A 13,783-nucleotide genomic window follows, 5' to 3' on the forward strand; every position below is an offset into this window, starting at 1 on the left:
TGTGGATCTTGGCATTTGGGGGCACAGGGCTATGTTGGGGTTCTCTGTGTGGGGTTTGTATTATTTTTGTAACTGTCCTGTAAGTTTGAAAGTATTTAAAGATGAAAAATTTAAAAATATATATGTTTACACCAAAGCCTGAATGTAAATGTTTAAAGCAGATCTATTCAGTTTCCAAAAACTGGAAAGAACCTAAGTGTTCTTCAATTGATGAATCGATGAACAGTATCAGTTGTATGTCCATAAATGGATTACTTAAAAGGAACATGGTGCTAATACCCACAACAACTTGAATGATTTTTAAAGGCATTATGCTGTGTGAAAGAAACTAGGCTCAAAAGCTTATCCGCTATGATTCCATTTACATGACCTTTTGGAAAAGATGAAACTAAAGGGATAGAGAGCAGATAAAGTGATTGCCAAGTATTGCTAAGCATGATGGAGTGTTTTGGCTGAACTTTTCTGTATCCTAATTGTGGTGATAGTTACTCAAAACAAGCCTCTACATGTATTATAATTCATAGAACAGTATACCAAAAAAGTTAATTTTACTGTATGTTAATTTAAAACAATTAAAAATAAAAAAATCTATATAGGAAAAAAGCTGGAAGGTAATTAATTACACCAGACTTACAATAATACTGGTATAAGGTGATGGGATTATGGATCTTTTTCTTTCCTTATTTTCCTAATTCTACATGAATACATTTTTTAATAATTAAAACAATATGCTAGGGCAGGCCGTTGTAGCTCAGCAGGCAGAGTTCTCACCTGCCATGCCAGAGGCCCAGGTTTGATTCCCAAGGCCTGCCCATGCAAACACAAAAAACAAAACAAAAAACCCAATATGCTATATACACATCTATACAAGAACTGTATAGTCATTAAACTGGGGAAAGAAAGAGATAGCCTCTCATGCTCCAATAGTACTAAAGAAACTGCATCTTGTAGTATCATCGACAGTTAAAAAACACTACTGTGTCCAGGAGTCTACTTATAAAATAAAAAAAATATGCAATTCACTTTAAAAGGTAGAATTGGAAGCATTAAAATAATGACATTTGGGTGGTGCAACAGTGGCTCAGTGGCAGAATTCTTACCTGCCATGCTGGAGACCCAGGTTCAATTCCCAGTACCTGCCCATGACAAAAAAAAAAAAGTGAAAGCTTCTTTTATCTAGAAGTTTTACTTTTGTGGAATTCTGCATTCACTTTTGACACCATAGAAATGAGTTGTTTCATTAGGCAATAATAGCCCCATGTAAACAGAATTCTGTCGACATGCATTATCTCTTTTGCTCTTCATAGCTCCCCTCCTGGGAAGAGGAGTGTCATGGTTAGGGACAGGTGTCAACTTGGCCAAGTTGTGGTACCTGTTCATCTGATTGGGCAAGTGCTGGCCTGTCTGTTGCAGTGAGGACATTTCATAGGATTAGGTCATGATCACGTTAGCTACATCCACAGCTGATTCCATTTGTAATCAGCCAAAGGGGAGTGTCTTCTGCAATTAGTGATGCTAAATGCAATCATGGGAAGCCTTTTAAGGAGGACTCAGAGGAGACAGGTTGCATTCCTGCCTTGGCTGGTGAGCCTCTCCTGTGGAGTTCGTCCAGGCCATCCATTGGAGTCATCGGCTTCGCAGCCTGCCCTGTGGATTTTGGACTCTGTGTTCCTACGGTCACGTGAGACACTTCCATAAATTTTATATTTGCAAGTGTTCCCTGTTGATTCTGTTTCCCTAGAGAACCCTAACTAATACAAGGAGTAAGGTTAGTTATGCTCTCCTGTTTGCAAAAAGGAGCCAAGGGCACAGAAACCTTGTAGAGTAGGCAGTGGGCAGTAAAAAGATCATTTTCTTTAACTTTTCTCCCGGGAAACAAACTATAATTTTGTTGCTTGCGAATAATGATATAAATGGTAATATCATCATACTGTTTTCTTTTGAGAATTTCCTGAACATCATTAGAAATGAAATAAATGTTACATGCCTTGGGGTGGGGGGAATAGTTATGTGTTTTCTCATTGAAAATTCAAAAATACTTTGACTGTAATGAATTCTCTCATCTGCTTGGTTTTTCAGGATTTTATATTGCACGCTGATTCTGCCACTGCACTACGTTGAGCCTTTCTTTTCATATGCCTTCCTCAACCTACAGCTCATGATCCTGCAAGTCCTTCACTTTTACTGGGGTTTTCTCATCTTGAAGATGTTCAGAAGGTATATATTCACAAAGGTAAGGGCTGCTCAAGTTCTGCTCGTAACAAGTAGACTCCATTGCCAGGGAAGGACCAGACAGTGGAATGTTCTAGTTAGTTCACAGTTAACCCAAATTATTTTTTTTCTTTATTTGACCATTATTGATAGAAGTTTCTCCAAAATATAACTACATTTTTTCAGAAGTAGATTTCTAGGCAGCTTTTAAGTAATTACTTTTATTTGAAGAGAAGTTATTTTTGAAAATTGTTTATACAAAAATTGATTCCTGCTTTTCTAAAGAATCTCCTAATGAGTCAAAATTTGCTCTAGTTTGGAACTAGCTTTATGATGATGGTCGAATCATATGCTTACGTTTGCCCAGCACCTATTTTGCATATAATGCTCTTCCCTTGGGTTTTTTTTTTACTCTCTAAAGTACTGGCCATCATTTGACTATACTTTATTGACTGAAAACATTTCATTTCATAAATAATAACAAATTGATAACACATTTTAGGTAATACAAGGGTTTTATTTGTTTGTTCATTTGTTTTTGCCTTTAATTAAGTTCTGGGCTTTTGCTCTAGAGCAAGGTGAGGGGAGCGTTAAATAAATAAGTCATGATCACTGACCTTAGGAAAACTGCCCACTGTCTTATTCACCTGATAGCAACTATGTGTTTTTTATTATAAAAAATAACATATATATATATAAATGGAATAAATTTTAAAGCACACCACAACAGTTATAAAACAAATTTCAGAGTTTGGTATGCGTTACAGTTCCATAATTTTAGGTTTTCCTTCTTGCTGCTCCAAGATACTAGCAACGGAAAGAAATATCAATATAATGATCCAGCAGTCATACTCATTTTTTAAATCCTGCCTTCTCTGTTATAACTCCACCTTCGCCTTTGATCTTTCTTCCAGTCTTTCGGGGTATTTGGCCTATGCCCATTCTAACTTGTTCATGCTGGAAAGGGTTGCCAATAATATGGGATAGGGGGATGAAACTAGCTGATGTTCTGAAGAGGCTGGCCCTTCTGGGTTTCAGGATGTATCTGGCATAGGCATCTATCGGAGGTTGTAGGTTTCTGGAAAGTAATCATAGTGCATGGAACCTTTGTAGAATCTCAGATAAAGCCCTAGGTGTTATTGAGGATTGGCTGGACTGGTTTTGGTTAGGGCTTGGCAAACCATTATAAATAGCCATATGTAGCAGAAGGTTGCATAAGAGTAGCCTCCAGAGTAGCCTCTCAACTCTATCTAAACTCTCTCAGCCACTGATACTTTTACTTGGCAATGATATATATTGTGCAGAATGTCCTGTGTTAAATAGAGGTTCCAGAAACTCACTATAGAAGAATACAAAAAATGATAAACTAATTCTGATGCACCAGGGAAGAGGTGAGTGAAAAAATCAGATCACTGCCCTTCTGGTTTAGAACTCATATATTTAAGGGAGTACTAATTAAGAATCTTCCAAGTTGAAAGTTACAGCTGGCCCATTTTCAGGTACAACCATACAGTGTAACACAGTATCGTCATGACTGACTTGTGTATAACAAGTATGATGATAATTAACCTTATAAACTCATTTTAAAATCAATTCTCTGATTAGTTGATTTTCCTACTTTAGTTAATGTATTTCAAACGTCATTGAAGAGTTGCAATAATTGACCTCTAAGATTTCCTCCATCTCTAAGCTTCTAGATCTAGATAGAGATATAGGAATTTGGGATACATCTAGATTAATCTCAAATCAGATGCTGAAAGCTGTTTTTTTTGTTAAACTAAATTGCTGGCATATGCTTGTTATTTTGAGAATCTTGACTTTTTAAAAAAAGTTGGAGTGCCAAGAGAAAAGCTTTCATTGACTGGTTCTAGTTCATTAAAATTCAAAATAGTTTTTCTATGATCTCTGTAAAACTGATTTTCTTAAGTGACTGATAAGTAATTGCAATGATTTAAAGACGTTTAAGTAGTTAGACAATTTTGCAGGTGCAATGGTTGGAGTGGAGAAAGAACGCTGAACTCAACTGTAATTCTGTTGGGTCAAATCTTCCTGGAGCTGTTGTCCCCAGGCAGAAACTGTTCTCTTATTAACTGGTGAGTGACAATAATTACAGGATGGGAAGGGATCTAGAGGAAGCAAAACTTGGAAGTCAGAAGATTCTCTTGTTCAGTATCATCAACGACTTTCATATTTCTGATCTGTAATGGGTTATGCCAGGTCTGATTTAAAAACCCAGAGGTTTGGGGAGTTGTGGACAGGAATTCCTGATTTCTCATGCTATACTGTGGAAAAGCTGTTTCCAATTGCAGTCTAACAGTAATGGTGGAGGCCCCAGCAGCCCTAATCCTTTCAGTTCATATGACTTCAGCTGGCTTGCATGTGCTGTCTGTTTTCCATAGCAGTGGCAGAATTGGCTGTGAAATCAGCTTATTCTTCCAAAGCCATAAAGCCTCTTTTAAAGAATGCTATTTGAAGGCATAGTTGCACAGCCAAGGGGAGGGGTGGGTAGAGGTGGATGTTGAAATTCTTAGAGAAACAACTAACAAGTCAGTTTTCAACTCTATTTAATAAATATTTAGCATTTAAAGCATACCACACTTGTTACTAAGGTGACAGATTTTTGACTATTTAAAAAATAGAATCACAGTTCAAAGACCCCCAAAAGTTTCTTTTAAATCCCATAACAGAGACTGAGAATTTGTAATTTGTGCCTTCAAGTTCCTTATACATCCTTAAAATGATTTTAAGTAGGCAAATGAATAAAGAATTTGGGGAAGCAAGCCTGTTTTGAGTGGAAAGTTACTAACTAATTTATTGATTTTTTTAGCCCCATGAATTTGCATGGGAGACTGAAAAGAAAGTAATTATATATATTAAAATAGCATTATTAAAAATATTATTAAAAATATTCACATAGTTTCATTGCATACATGTGATGAATTAGGGCCTTGTAACATTTGCTTTCATTCCCAAATTCTTTAAAATAAGAATTTCACTATAATTTCAGGACACTAACATATATGAACCATAGTCAGCAGGCATCTTGTTCTATGAGAACAAGACTTGGCACTGAAAATTAACTGGTTCCTATAAATTGGTGATAGTATGATTAACTACCAGCCCACAGGAAGCATGACAGGTTGACATATTCATCTTGTCATTCTCTTTGCAAACATGAAATGTATTTTTAGAGGAAATTAGAGGAAGCATAGTGTGCTTTTGTTTAATATTACTTAAGACAACTTGATCCTTCTGAAGCTTTTATTTTCTTCTTCCAAAATGTCATTCTGGATCCTGGCCAACTCATGCTGGATCTTGGTGACATTTTATATGATGAATACTAAGACATGGAAGGAATTGCTGTAGCAAGTAGTCATTGAAACCAGGATGAAGAAACTAGCCCCAGTTCACCTTCAACTCCATAGGCAGTATCTCTTAATTTCAGAGAATGATATTGTACATCCTCTGAACCATTTTAGTTAAAGGAAGGAAACTTCAAGATGATATGGTACATCCCTCTAATAAAGATGGAAAAACAGAAATCTAGACCAAATTTACACAGTAATTAATCTCATAGCAAAGCCAAAACTAGAACTTGAATTTCTCAACCTGTAATACTTTGCCTTTTCTATTATTCCTTAACTTGAATTCAGGGAAGAAAATTAATAATCAGAAATAGATTTAATTATTAAATACATGTTATAAATTATAGAAAAGTAATTTAAAATACTTGCACAGAGCAAAGACAAAACAGGGCATAAATGATCAAGATAATAGATTAAAATACAACAAAATTTGTTTCATTAGCTTAGTTTTGAATTTTTAAAGAAGTGTAAGAAAACTGTTTTGTAATTATTTTTTTTTATACCAAATCACTCCTCTAGCATGCCAGTGGAGGAAATGAGGATGATAGTTAGGAGTGGATGCTCCAAGTATATTCACATCTCAGCTCTCCCATTTACCGACTGTGATCTTTGACATTTTACTTTTTCTCATGGCTTAAGTTTCCAAACTTGTTAATGGGGGGATAATGATATTAGTATCTACCTTATAGGATAAAGCTCTTAGAGAAGTGTTTGACACGTAGTAAGCACATGCTAAATGTTAGCTACCATTAGCCTCATTTATCCCTACTTAGGCAGGTCCTTCTTACTGAATTATAGACAACGTGTAAATTACAAGTAGCTGGTGATTGATTCCCAGTCTGGCCTTCTCTGCTGAAAAAGACAGTGCTGCAGCGAGTATCAGGTGTCAGAATCCTTGACTTGCAGCCAAGATCTCCATTGACACTTTCTAAGCTGTTTTCTGCCAGTTGACTTTCATGACTCACATTCTGGATTATCTTTTTTGATTCATATTCTCAGATGTCAGTATGTTATGGAAGATAAACAAATCTCTAACATCCAAGAGACCTTCAAGTCTCTCTTTTTAGGAGGTAATAATCGATATAGAAATTGCATTTTGCTGAACAAGACTTCATAAAAATATTGTGGGGACTGTAGATTGAAATGGAGTATTATAAAAACACTATCGATAATATGAATGAAACTGATCTGGATAGGCCTGGCATAGATCGGTATACAGGGTAAAGGATGATATGGTCTATATTTTAAAATTTCAATTTCTGTGTGAGACCAAAGGGAGAGATGTTTAGTTGGTGCAAAATTTATATTTTGAGTAGCACATTACCTAATTTAACTTGTATGGTCAGTTTAGCTGAACACCATAAGTACATGGAATCTTCAATAGAGCATGAAATCTTGTTGGCTTGACCAGATTGGTGTGATGCCCCAATATATCCCAGAGTAATTTGGGCAGTAAATAAGGGATTATTTGCAAAACCCCTTTGGGTGACTTGAAGGAAAGGGGAAAATATTCAAGCTCCCTATTTGGAGAATTTCTGATATTCTTACAAGCAGTGGGGACAACTAAATCAATAGGCTGAGCCCTTGATCTTGGAGTTTGCCCCAATGAAACTGATTCCTGCAAAGGATAGACTAAGCCTACTTAAAATTATGCCTAAGAATCACCCCAGAGAACCTCTTTTGTTGCTCAGATGTGGCCGCTCTCTCTAAGCCAACTCAGCAGGTGAACTCATTGCCACCCCACCTATGTGGGACATGACTCCCAGGGGTGATTCTGTCCCTCCCTGGAAGGATGGGACAGAATTCTCAGGATAAACCAGGACTGGCATCATGGGATTGAGAAAGCCTTCTTACCAAATGGGGGAAGAGAGAAATGTAACAAAATAAAGTTTCAGTGGCTGGGAGATTTCAAACAGAGTTGAGAGGTTATACTGGAGTTTATTCTTACACATTATATAGATATCCCTTTTAATTTATGGTGTATGGGAGTGGGTGGAGGAAAGTATCTGAAACTGTTGAGTTGTGTTCCAGTAGCCTTGATTCTTGAAGATGATTGTATAAAGTTATAACTTCTACAGTGTGACTATGTGATTATGAAAACCTTGTGTCTGACGTTCCTTTTATCTAGGGTGTGGACAGATGAGTAAAAAAAATATGGATAAAAAATAAATAAATAATAGGTAGGATAAGGGATAAAATAAATTTGGTATATTGAAATACTAGTGGTCAGTGAGAGGGAGGGATATGGGATGTGAGATTTTTCTTTTGATTTCTTTTTCTGGAGTGATGCACATGTTCTAAAAATGATCATGGTAATGAATAACGGCTATGTGATGACACTGTGAGCCATTGATTGTACACCGTGTATGTACTGTATGTATGTGAAGATTTCTCAATATGAATATTTTATAAACACTATCAACTTATATTTTTGAATATTTATATAGATTAACTAGGTGGACAGTTTATCCCAGAAACAAAAGTAGAATCTTTTAACTTGTCATGATAGCAAAAATAATTGTGCAAAAGTTGCTTGACTTATTTGAATATTCAAATTTGAATAGTCTTTCACACTCTACAGTCAGCTTATGGAGAATCCTATAGAACTTTAGAACTGGAAGAGAACCTTAAATGTCTACCATGACACTATGACACTTCCCCTCAAGGCCTTAATATTGTATTGCAATTTACCACTCATTTTCACATAGATGAACTCATGCTGATGTCTAGTATCATGGTCACTCTGTGAACCAGCTGTTATCCCTATTTTGTAGAGGAAGAGAGTGAGGGTGAGTGAAGATGTTATATGACTTGCCTAAGGTTGCACAACAGAGGGAAGTCAGGCCCATGAAGCTGAGACTTCAGAGCCCAGGATGCTCAGGCTGTGCTCTTCTGCCCACCCTGTAGTTTTATATTTGTGAATATGTGTCCTCCAAACCCAAAATACAGATAATATACCTTACAAATGTTATCTTTGTGTGTGCAACTTTATGCAGGTCTGTGCCTGTGTTTATGTGTGTCTGTGTTTATATGCATATATTTAATGTGGCTTTTACTCAGTTCTCACAAATTTTCATTTTATCTTTGACTTTGATCAGCTATTTTGTTTGTTTGATTTATTATTATTATTTTTTTTTAACTTTTTTTATTTTATAGGATAACATATATACAAAGCAAAGAAATAAAAAAGCAATAGTTATCAAAGTACTCTTCAAAAAGTGGTTACAGGGTAAGTCCCGGAGTTTGTCATAGGCTTCCATACGATCTTCTCATATTTTTCCTTCTAGCTGCTCCAGAATATAGGGCACTAGTGGGATTAAATACTTTTTTTATCATTATAATCGAATTTTTTTTCTTCTTTTTTTTTTTGTGAACAATAGCATATATACAAAAAAGCTATAGATTTCAGAGCACAGCACCACAATTAGTTGTAGAACATATTTCAGACATTGACATGAGTTACAATTTCACAATTTTAGGTTCTAATTTCTAGCTGTTCTAAAATACTGGAGACAAAAAGAGATATCAATTTAATGATTCAGCATTCATATTCATTTGCTATGTTCTATCATCTATGTATAATTCCACCATCACCTTTGATCTTTCCATACCTCTCATTGGGGTTGTTTGGGCTATGGCAATTCTAATTTTTTATATTGGAAGGGTCTGTCACTAATATGGGGTAGGGAGATGGAACTATCTGATGTTCTGGAGTGGCGGGGCACACTAGGTTTAAGGACTCATCTGGACCAGGGACCCATCTGGAGGTTGTAGGTTTCTGGCAAGTTACTCCAGTGCCTGAAGCGCTTGTGGAATCTTATAAATTGCCCTAGGTGTTCTTTAGGATTGGCTGGAATGGTCCTGGATGGGGGTTGGCAGGTTATGATAGATAGCAAGGTCTACCTGAAGCTTGCATAAGGGGGACTTTGTAGCCTCTTGACTGTATTTGAACTCGCTCTGCCACTGATACTTTATCAATTACATTTCTTTCCCCTATTTGGTCAGGATGTAATTGTTGATCCCACAGTGCCAGGTCTGGATTCATCCCTGGGAGTCATCTCCCACGTCATCAGGGAGACTGTCACCCCTGGATGTCATGTGCCATGTAGTGGGGAGGGCAATTATTTCACTTGCAGAGTTGGGCTTAGAGAGACTGAGGCCACATCTGAGCAACAGGAGAGGTCCTCCAGAAGTAACTCTTAGGCATGCCTATAGGTAGTCTAAGCTTCTATGCTACCTACATAAGCTTCACAAGAATAAACCTCATGATCGAGGGCATAGCCTATTGATTTGGGTGTCCCTAAAATTTGACACAGTATCAAAGGGTTTCCTGATGGTAATGTTTAATAGTTCCATATTCTTTTTCCCAACCCTCAAGGGACTTTGCCAATACTTTTGATTATCTGCTTAATATACTCTAGGACGTATCCAGGTATTACAATAATCTATACAAGATTAAACGACCTCTTTCTCATTCTGTGATCTGTGTTTCAGTTGTTCAGTGAACTGTATAGCTAGGTTGAATTAGATTATGCGCTACAGAAAATTTCAGTTCCAGATCAAATAAACCTTTCTTTCATTGGTCTCAAAGAGTATGTGTGGTTCTAAAATATAGACACTGTTTTCCTTACCCCTATTCTGAATTACTTTAACCCCAGCTGTTCAGCTTCATTCTTATCTTGAAATATCAGGTTATATATATATATATATAAAACAGCTTCTCGAAATCCAGAAATAATAATCACCACTCCTGACTTAACGTGTCTACTCTAAAAACTTACAGTCTTGGCCCCTGTTTTCTTATTAGCATTTTCTAAAGGTGACAATACCATTCTTGTTTTTTTGTTTCTGGCTTATTTTATCTCATCAAATGTCCCACATGTTCATTCACATTGTAGTATGCCTCGCGACATTGTTCCTTTTTGTAGCAGCACAGTCTTCATTCATAAGTATACACCATCGTTTGCCACTCTACATCTCCATCAGTACATCCTTCAGCCACGCTTTCATTGGGCATCATGTAGAGGGCCCAAAGTCCGTAGTCCATCAACATTCTCAATTTTAGATAATTTCATTGTTCCCAAGAGACAGAAAACCAATAAAGCACACCTTCACCAAATAGGAAGTCTAAATGTCCTCTTACCTCTTGTCTCTCACCCCGTTATTTACCTCTGCTGTTGCTGTGGTAGTGTTGGTTTCCTTTTGAACATAGCTCATAGCATGCAATAACAGTTTCCCTCCTGTACCCCAGACTTAAACACTCTTTATACAAGAATCGTATCATTGAAGTAATACTTACAAGAACTCATTTATATTTCTAGTGTGAGTCAGTGGGACATGTAGGTCTATACAACCCCTTTCAATCTTGTTCATCTTCAATATGGTGATATTACTTCTAGACCCACTAGAGAATCACCTTCGCTCCTATCTATTTCCTTACATTAGAGTTCAACCTGATTAGCTAACGGTTCTCCCATCTCTAGCTTCTATGTATCTCTGAGTCCCCTGTATTCTGTATTATAAGTCTCTGATTATACCTTTATGCTGGTCATAAAAGTGGAATCATACAGGATCTGTCCTTTTGTGTCTGGCTAATTGCACTCAGCATTATGTCCTCAAGGCACATCCATCTTGTCATGTGCCTCAGGATGTCATCTCGTCTTACTGCTGCATTATATTCCATCATATGTGTATACAACATTTTGTTGATCCACCTGTCTGTGGATGGGCATTTGGTTTGTTTCCATCTTTTGGCGATTGTGAATAATGCTGCTATGAACATCAGTGTGTAAATGTCTGTTTATGTCATTGCTTTCAGCTCTTCTGGGTATATACCAAATAGTGCTATTGCTGAGTCACAGGGCAGCTCAATATTTAGTTTCCTAAGGAACCGCCAAACAGTCTTCCATTGTGGCTGCACCATTGTACATTCCCACCAGCAGTGCATAAATGTCCCAGTTTCTCCATGTCCTCTCCAACATTTATAGTTTCCTGATTGTTTAATAGCAGCCATTCTTATAGCTGTGAGGTGGTATCTTGTGGTAGTCTTAATCTGTATTTTCCTTATAGCCAGTGAAAATGAGCATCTCTTCATGTGCTTTTGAGCCATCTGTATTTGCTCTTTGGAAAAAATGCCTATTCATATTTTTAGCCCATTTTATAATTGGATTGTTTGTTCTTTTGTTGTTGAGTTGCATGATTTCTTTGTATATACAGGAAATCAAACCTTTGTCTGATATATAATTTCCAAATATTTTATCCCACTGAGTTGACTGCCTCTTCACCTTTTTGACAAAGTGTTTTGAAGTACAGAAGCATTTGATTTTGAGCCGTTCCCATAGATATTTTTTCTTTTGTTGCTTGTGCTTTGTGTGTAAAGTTTAGGAAGCTACCTCCTATTACTAGGTTTTGAAGATGTTTCCCTACATTTTCTTCTAGAAGCTTTATGGTGTTAGTTCTTATATTTAGGTGTTTGATCCACTTTGAATTAATTTTTGTGTAGGATCCTCTTTCATTCTCTTGGCTATTAATATCCAGTTCTTCCATGCCCAATTATTGAAAAGACTATATTATTCCAGTTCAGAGGACTTGAGGGCCTTGTCGAAAATCAGTTGATCATAGATTTCGTGGTCTATTTCTGCACTCTCAATTTGATTCCATTGGTCAATGCTTCTGTCTTTGTGCTAATGCCATGCTGTTTTGACCACTGTGGCTTTCTAATAGGTTTTAAAGTCAGGTAGTGTTAATCCTCCCAGTTCGTTCTTCTTTTTTTAGGATACTTTTTGCTATTTGGGAAATCTTTCCCTTCCAGATGAATTTGGTAGTTAGCTTTTCCAAATATTCAGAGTAGGTTGTTGGAATTTTGATTGGCACTGTGTTGAATCTGTAGATCAATTTGGGGAGAATTGACATCTTGACTATATTTAGCCTTCCTGTCCATGAATGGGGAATGTCTTTCCACCTATTTAGATCTCCTTTGATTTCTTTAGCAATGTTATTTAGTTTTCTGTTACAAGTCCTTTATGTCCCTAGTTAAGTTCATTCCTAAGTATTTGTTTGTTTTAGGTGCTATTTTGAATGGAATTTTTACCTTAGCTGACTCCTCAGCTAGCTCATTGTTTGTGTATAGAAATGTTACTGATTTTTGCACATTAATTTTATATCCTGCCACCTTGCTGAATTTGTTTATTAGCTCAAGTAACTTTGCTGTAAATTTCTCAGGATCTTCCAAGTATAGTATCATATCATCTGCAAATAAGGAGAGTTTTACTTCTTCCTTTCCAACTTAGATGCCTTTTATTTCTTTGTCCTGCCTGATTGTTCTAGATAGAACTTCTAGCACAGTGTTGAATAATAGTGGTGACAGTGGGTATCCTTGTACCTGATCTCAGGGGGAAGGCTTTCAGTCTTTCTCCATTGAGTATGATGCTGCCTATTGGTTTTTCATAATTTCCCTTTATCATATTTTGGTAGTTACCTTTGATTCCTATCTTTTGGAGTGTTTTTATCATAAAAGGATGCTGAATTCTGTTGAATGCTTTTTCAGCATTAATTGAGATGATCTTGTGATTTTTCCCTTTTGATATGTTAATTGTGCTGTAGTACTTAATTGATATTCATGTGTTGAACCACGCTTGCATTCCTGGTATAAACCCCATGTGGTCATGGTGTATAATTCTTTTCTTTTCTTTTCATTTCTTTTTGCATGGGCAGTGTTCTAGTTTGCTAGCTGCTGGAATGCAACACACCAGAGACTGATTGGCTTTTAAAAAAAGGGGATTTATTTTGTTGGTTCTTCAGAGGAAAGGCAGCTAACTTTCCACTGAGGTTCTTTCTTACGTGGAAGGCACAGGATGGTCTCTGCTGGTCTTCTCTCCAGGCCCCTGGATTCCAACAACTTTCCCCTGGGTGACTTCTTTCTGCATCTCCAAGGGCCTGGGCTGAGCTGCGAGTGCTGAGATGAGGAATGCTGAGCTGCTTGAGCTGTGCTACATTGCAGTCTCTCATTTAAGCACCACCCAATTAAGTCAAACGTCACTCATTGCAGCAGACACGCCTCCTAGCTGACTGCAGATGTACTTAGCAACAGATGAGGTTCACGTACCATTGGTTTATGTCCACAGCAACAAGACTAGGTGTGCTCACCTGGCCAAGTTGACAACTGAATCTAACTAACACAGGCAGGCTCTGGGAACCCAACCTGGATT

The 13,783-nt window shown here is 37.0% G+C and overlaps 1 protein-coding gene across 5 annotated transcripts in view; it reads left to right on the plus strand.

The window, feature by feature from the left end:
* Positions 1 to 13,783, plus strand: part of CERS3 (ceramide synthase 3) — a 167,362-nt gene that overhangs the window by 119,737 nt on the left and 33,842 nt on the right. For all 5 annotated transcript variants that reach the window (XM_077124033.1, XM_077124029.1, XM_077124032.1 and 2 more), the window contains one exon: positions 2,080 to 2,233. In XM_077124033.1, coding sequence (XP_076980148.1) covers positions 2,080 to 2,233 — 154 coding nt within the window. The remainder of the gene's footprint in view (positions 1 to 2,079; positions 2,234 to 13,783) is intronic.

The sequence above is a fragment of the Tamandua tetradactyla genome, chromosome 12 (genome assembly GCF_023851605.1).
Source record: "Tamandua tetradactyla isolate mTamTet1 chromosome 12, mTamTet1.pri, whole genome shotgun sequence".
Classification (NCBI taxonomy): domain Eukaryota; kingdom Metazoa; phylum Chordata; class Mammalia; order Pilosa; family Myrmecophagidae; genus Tamandua; species Tamandua tetradactyla.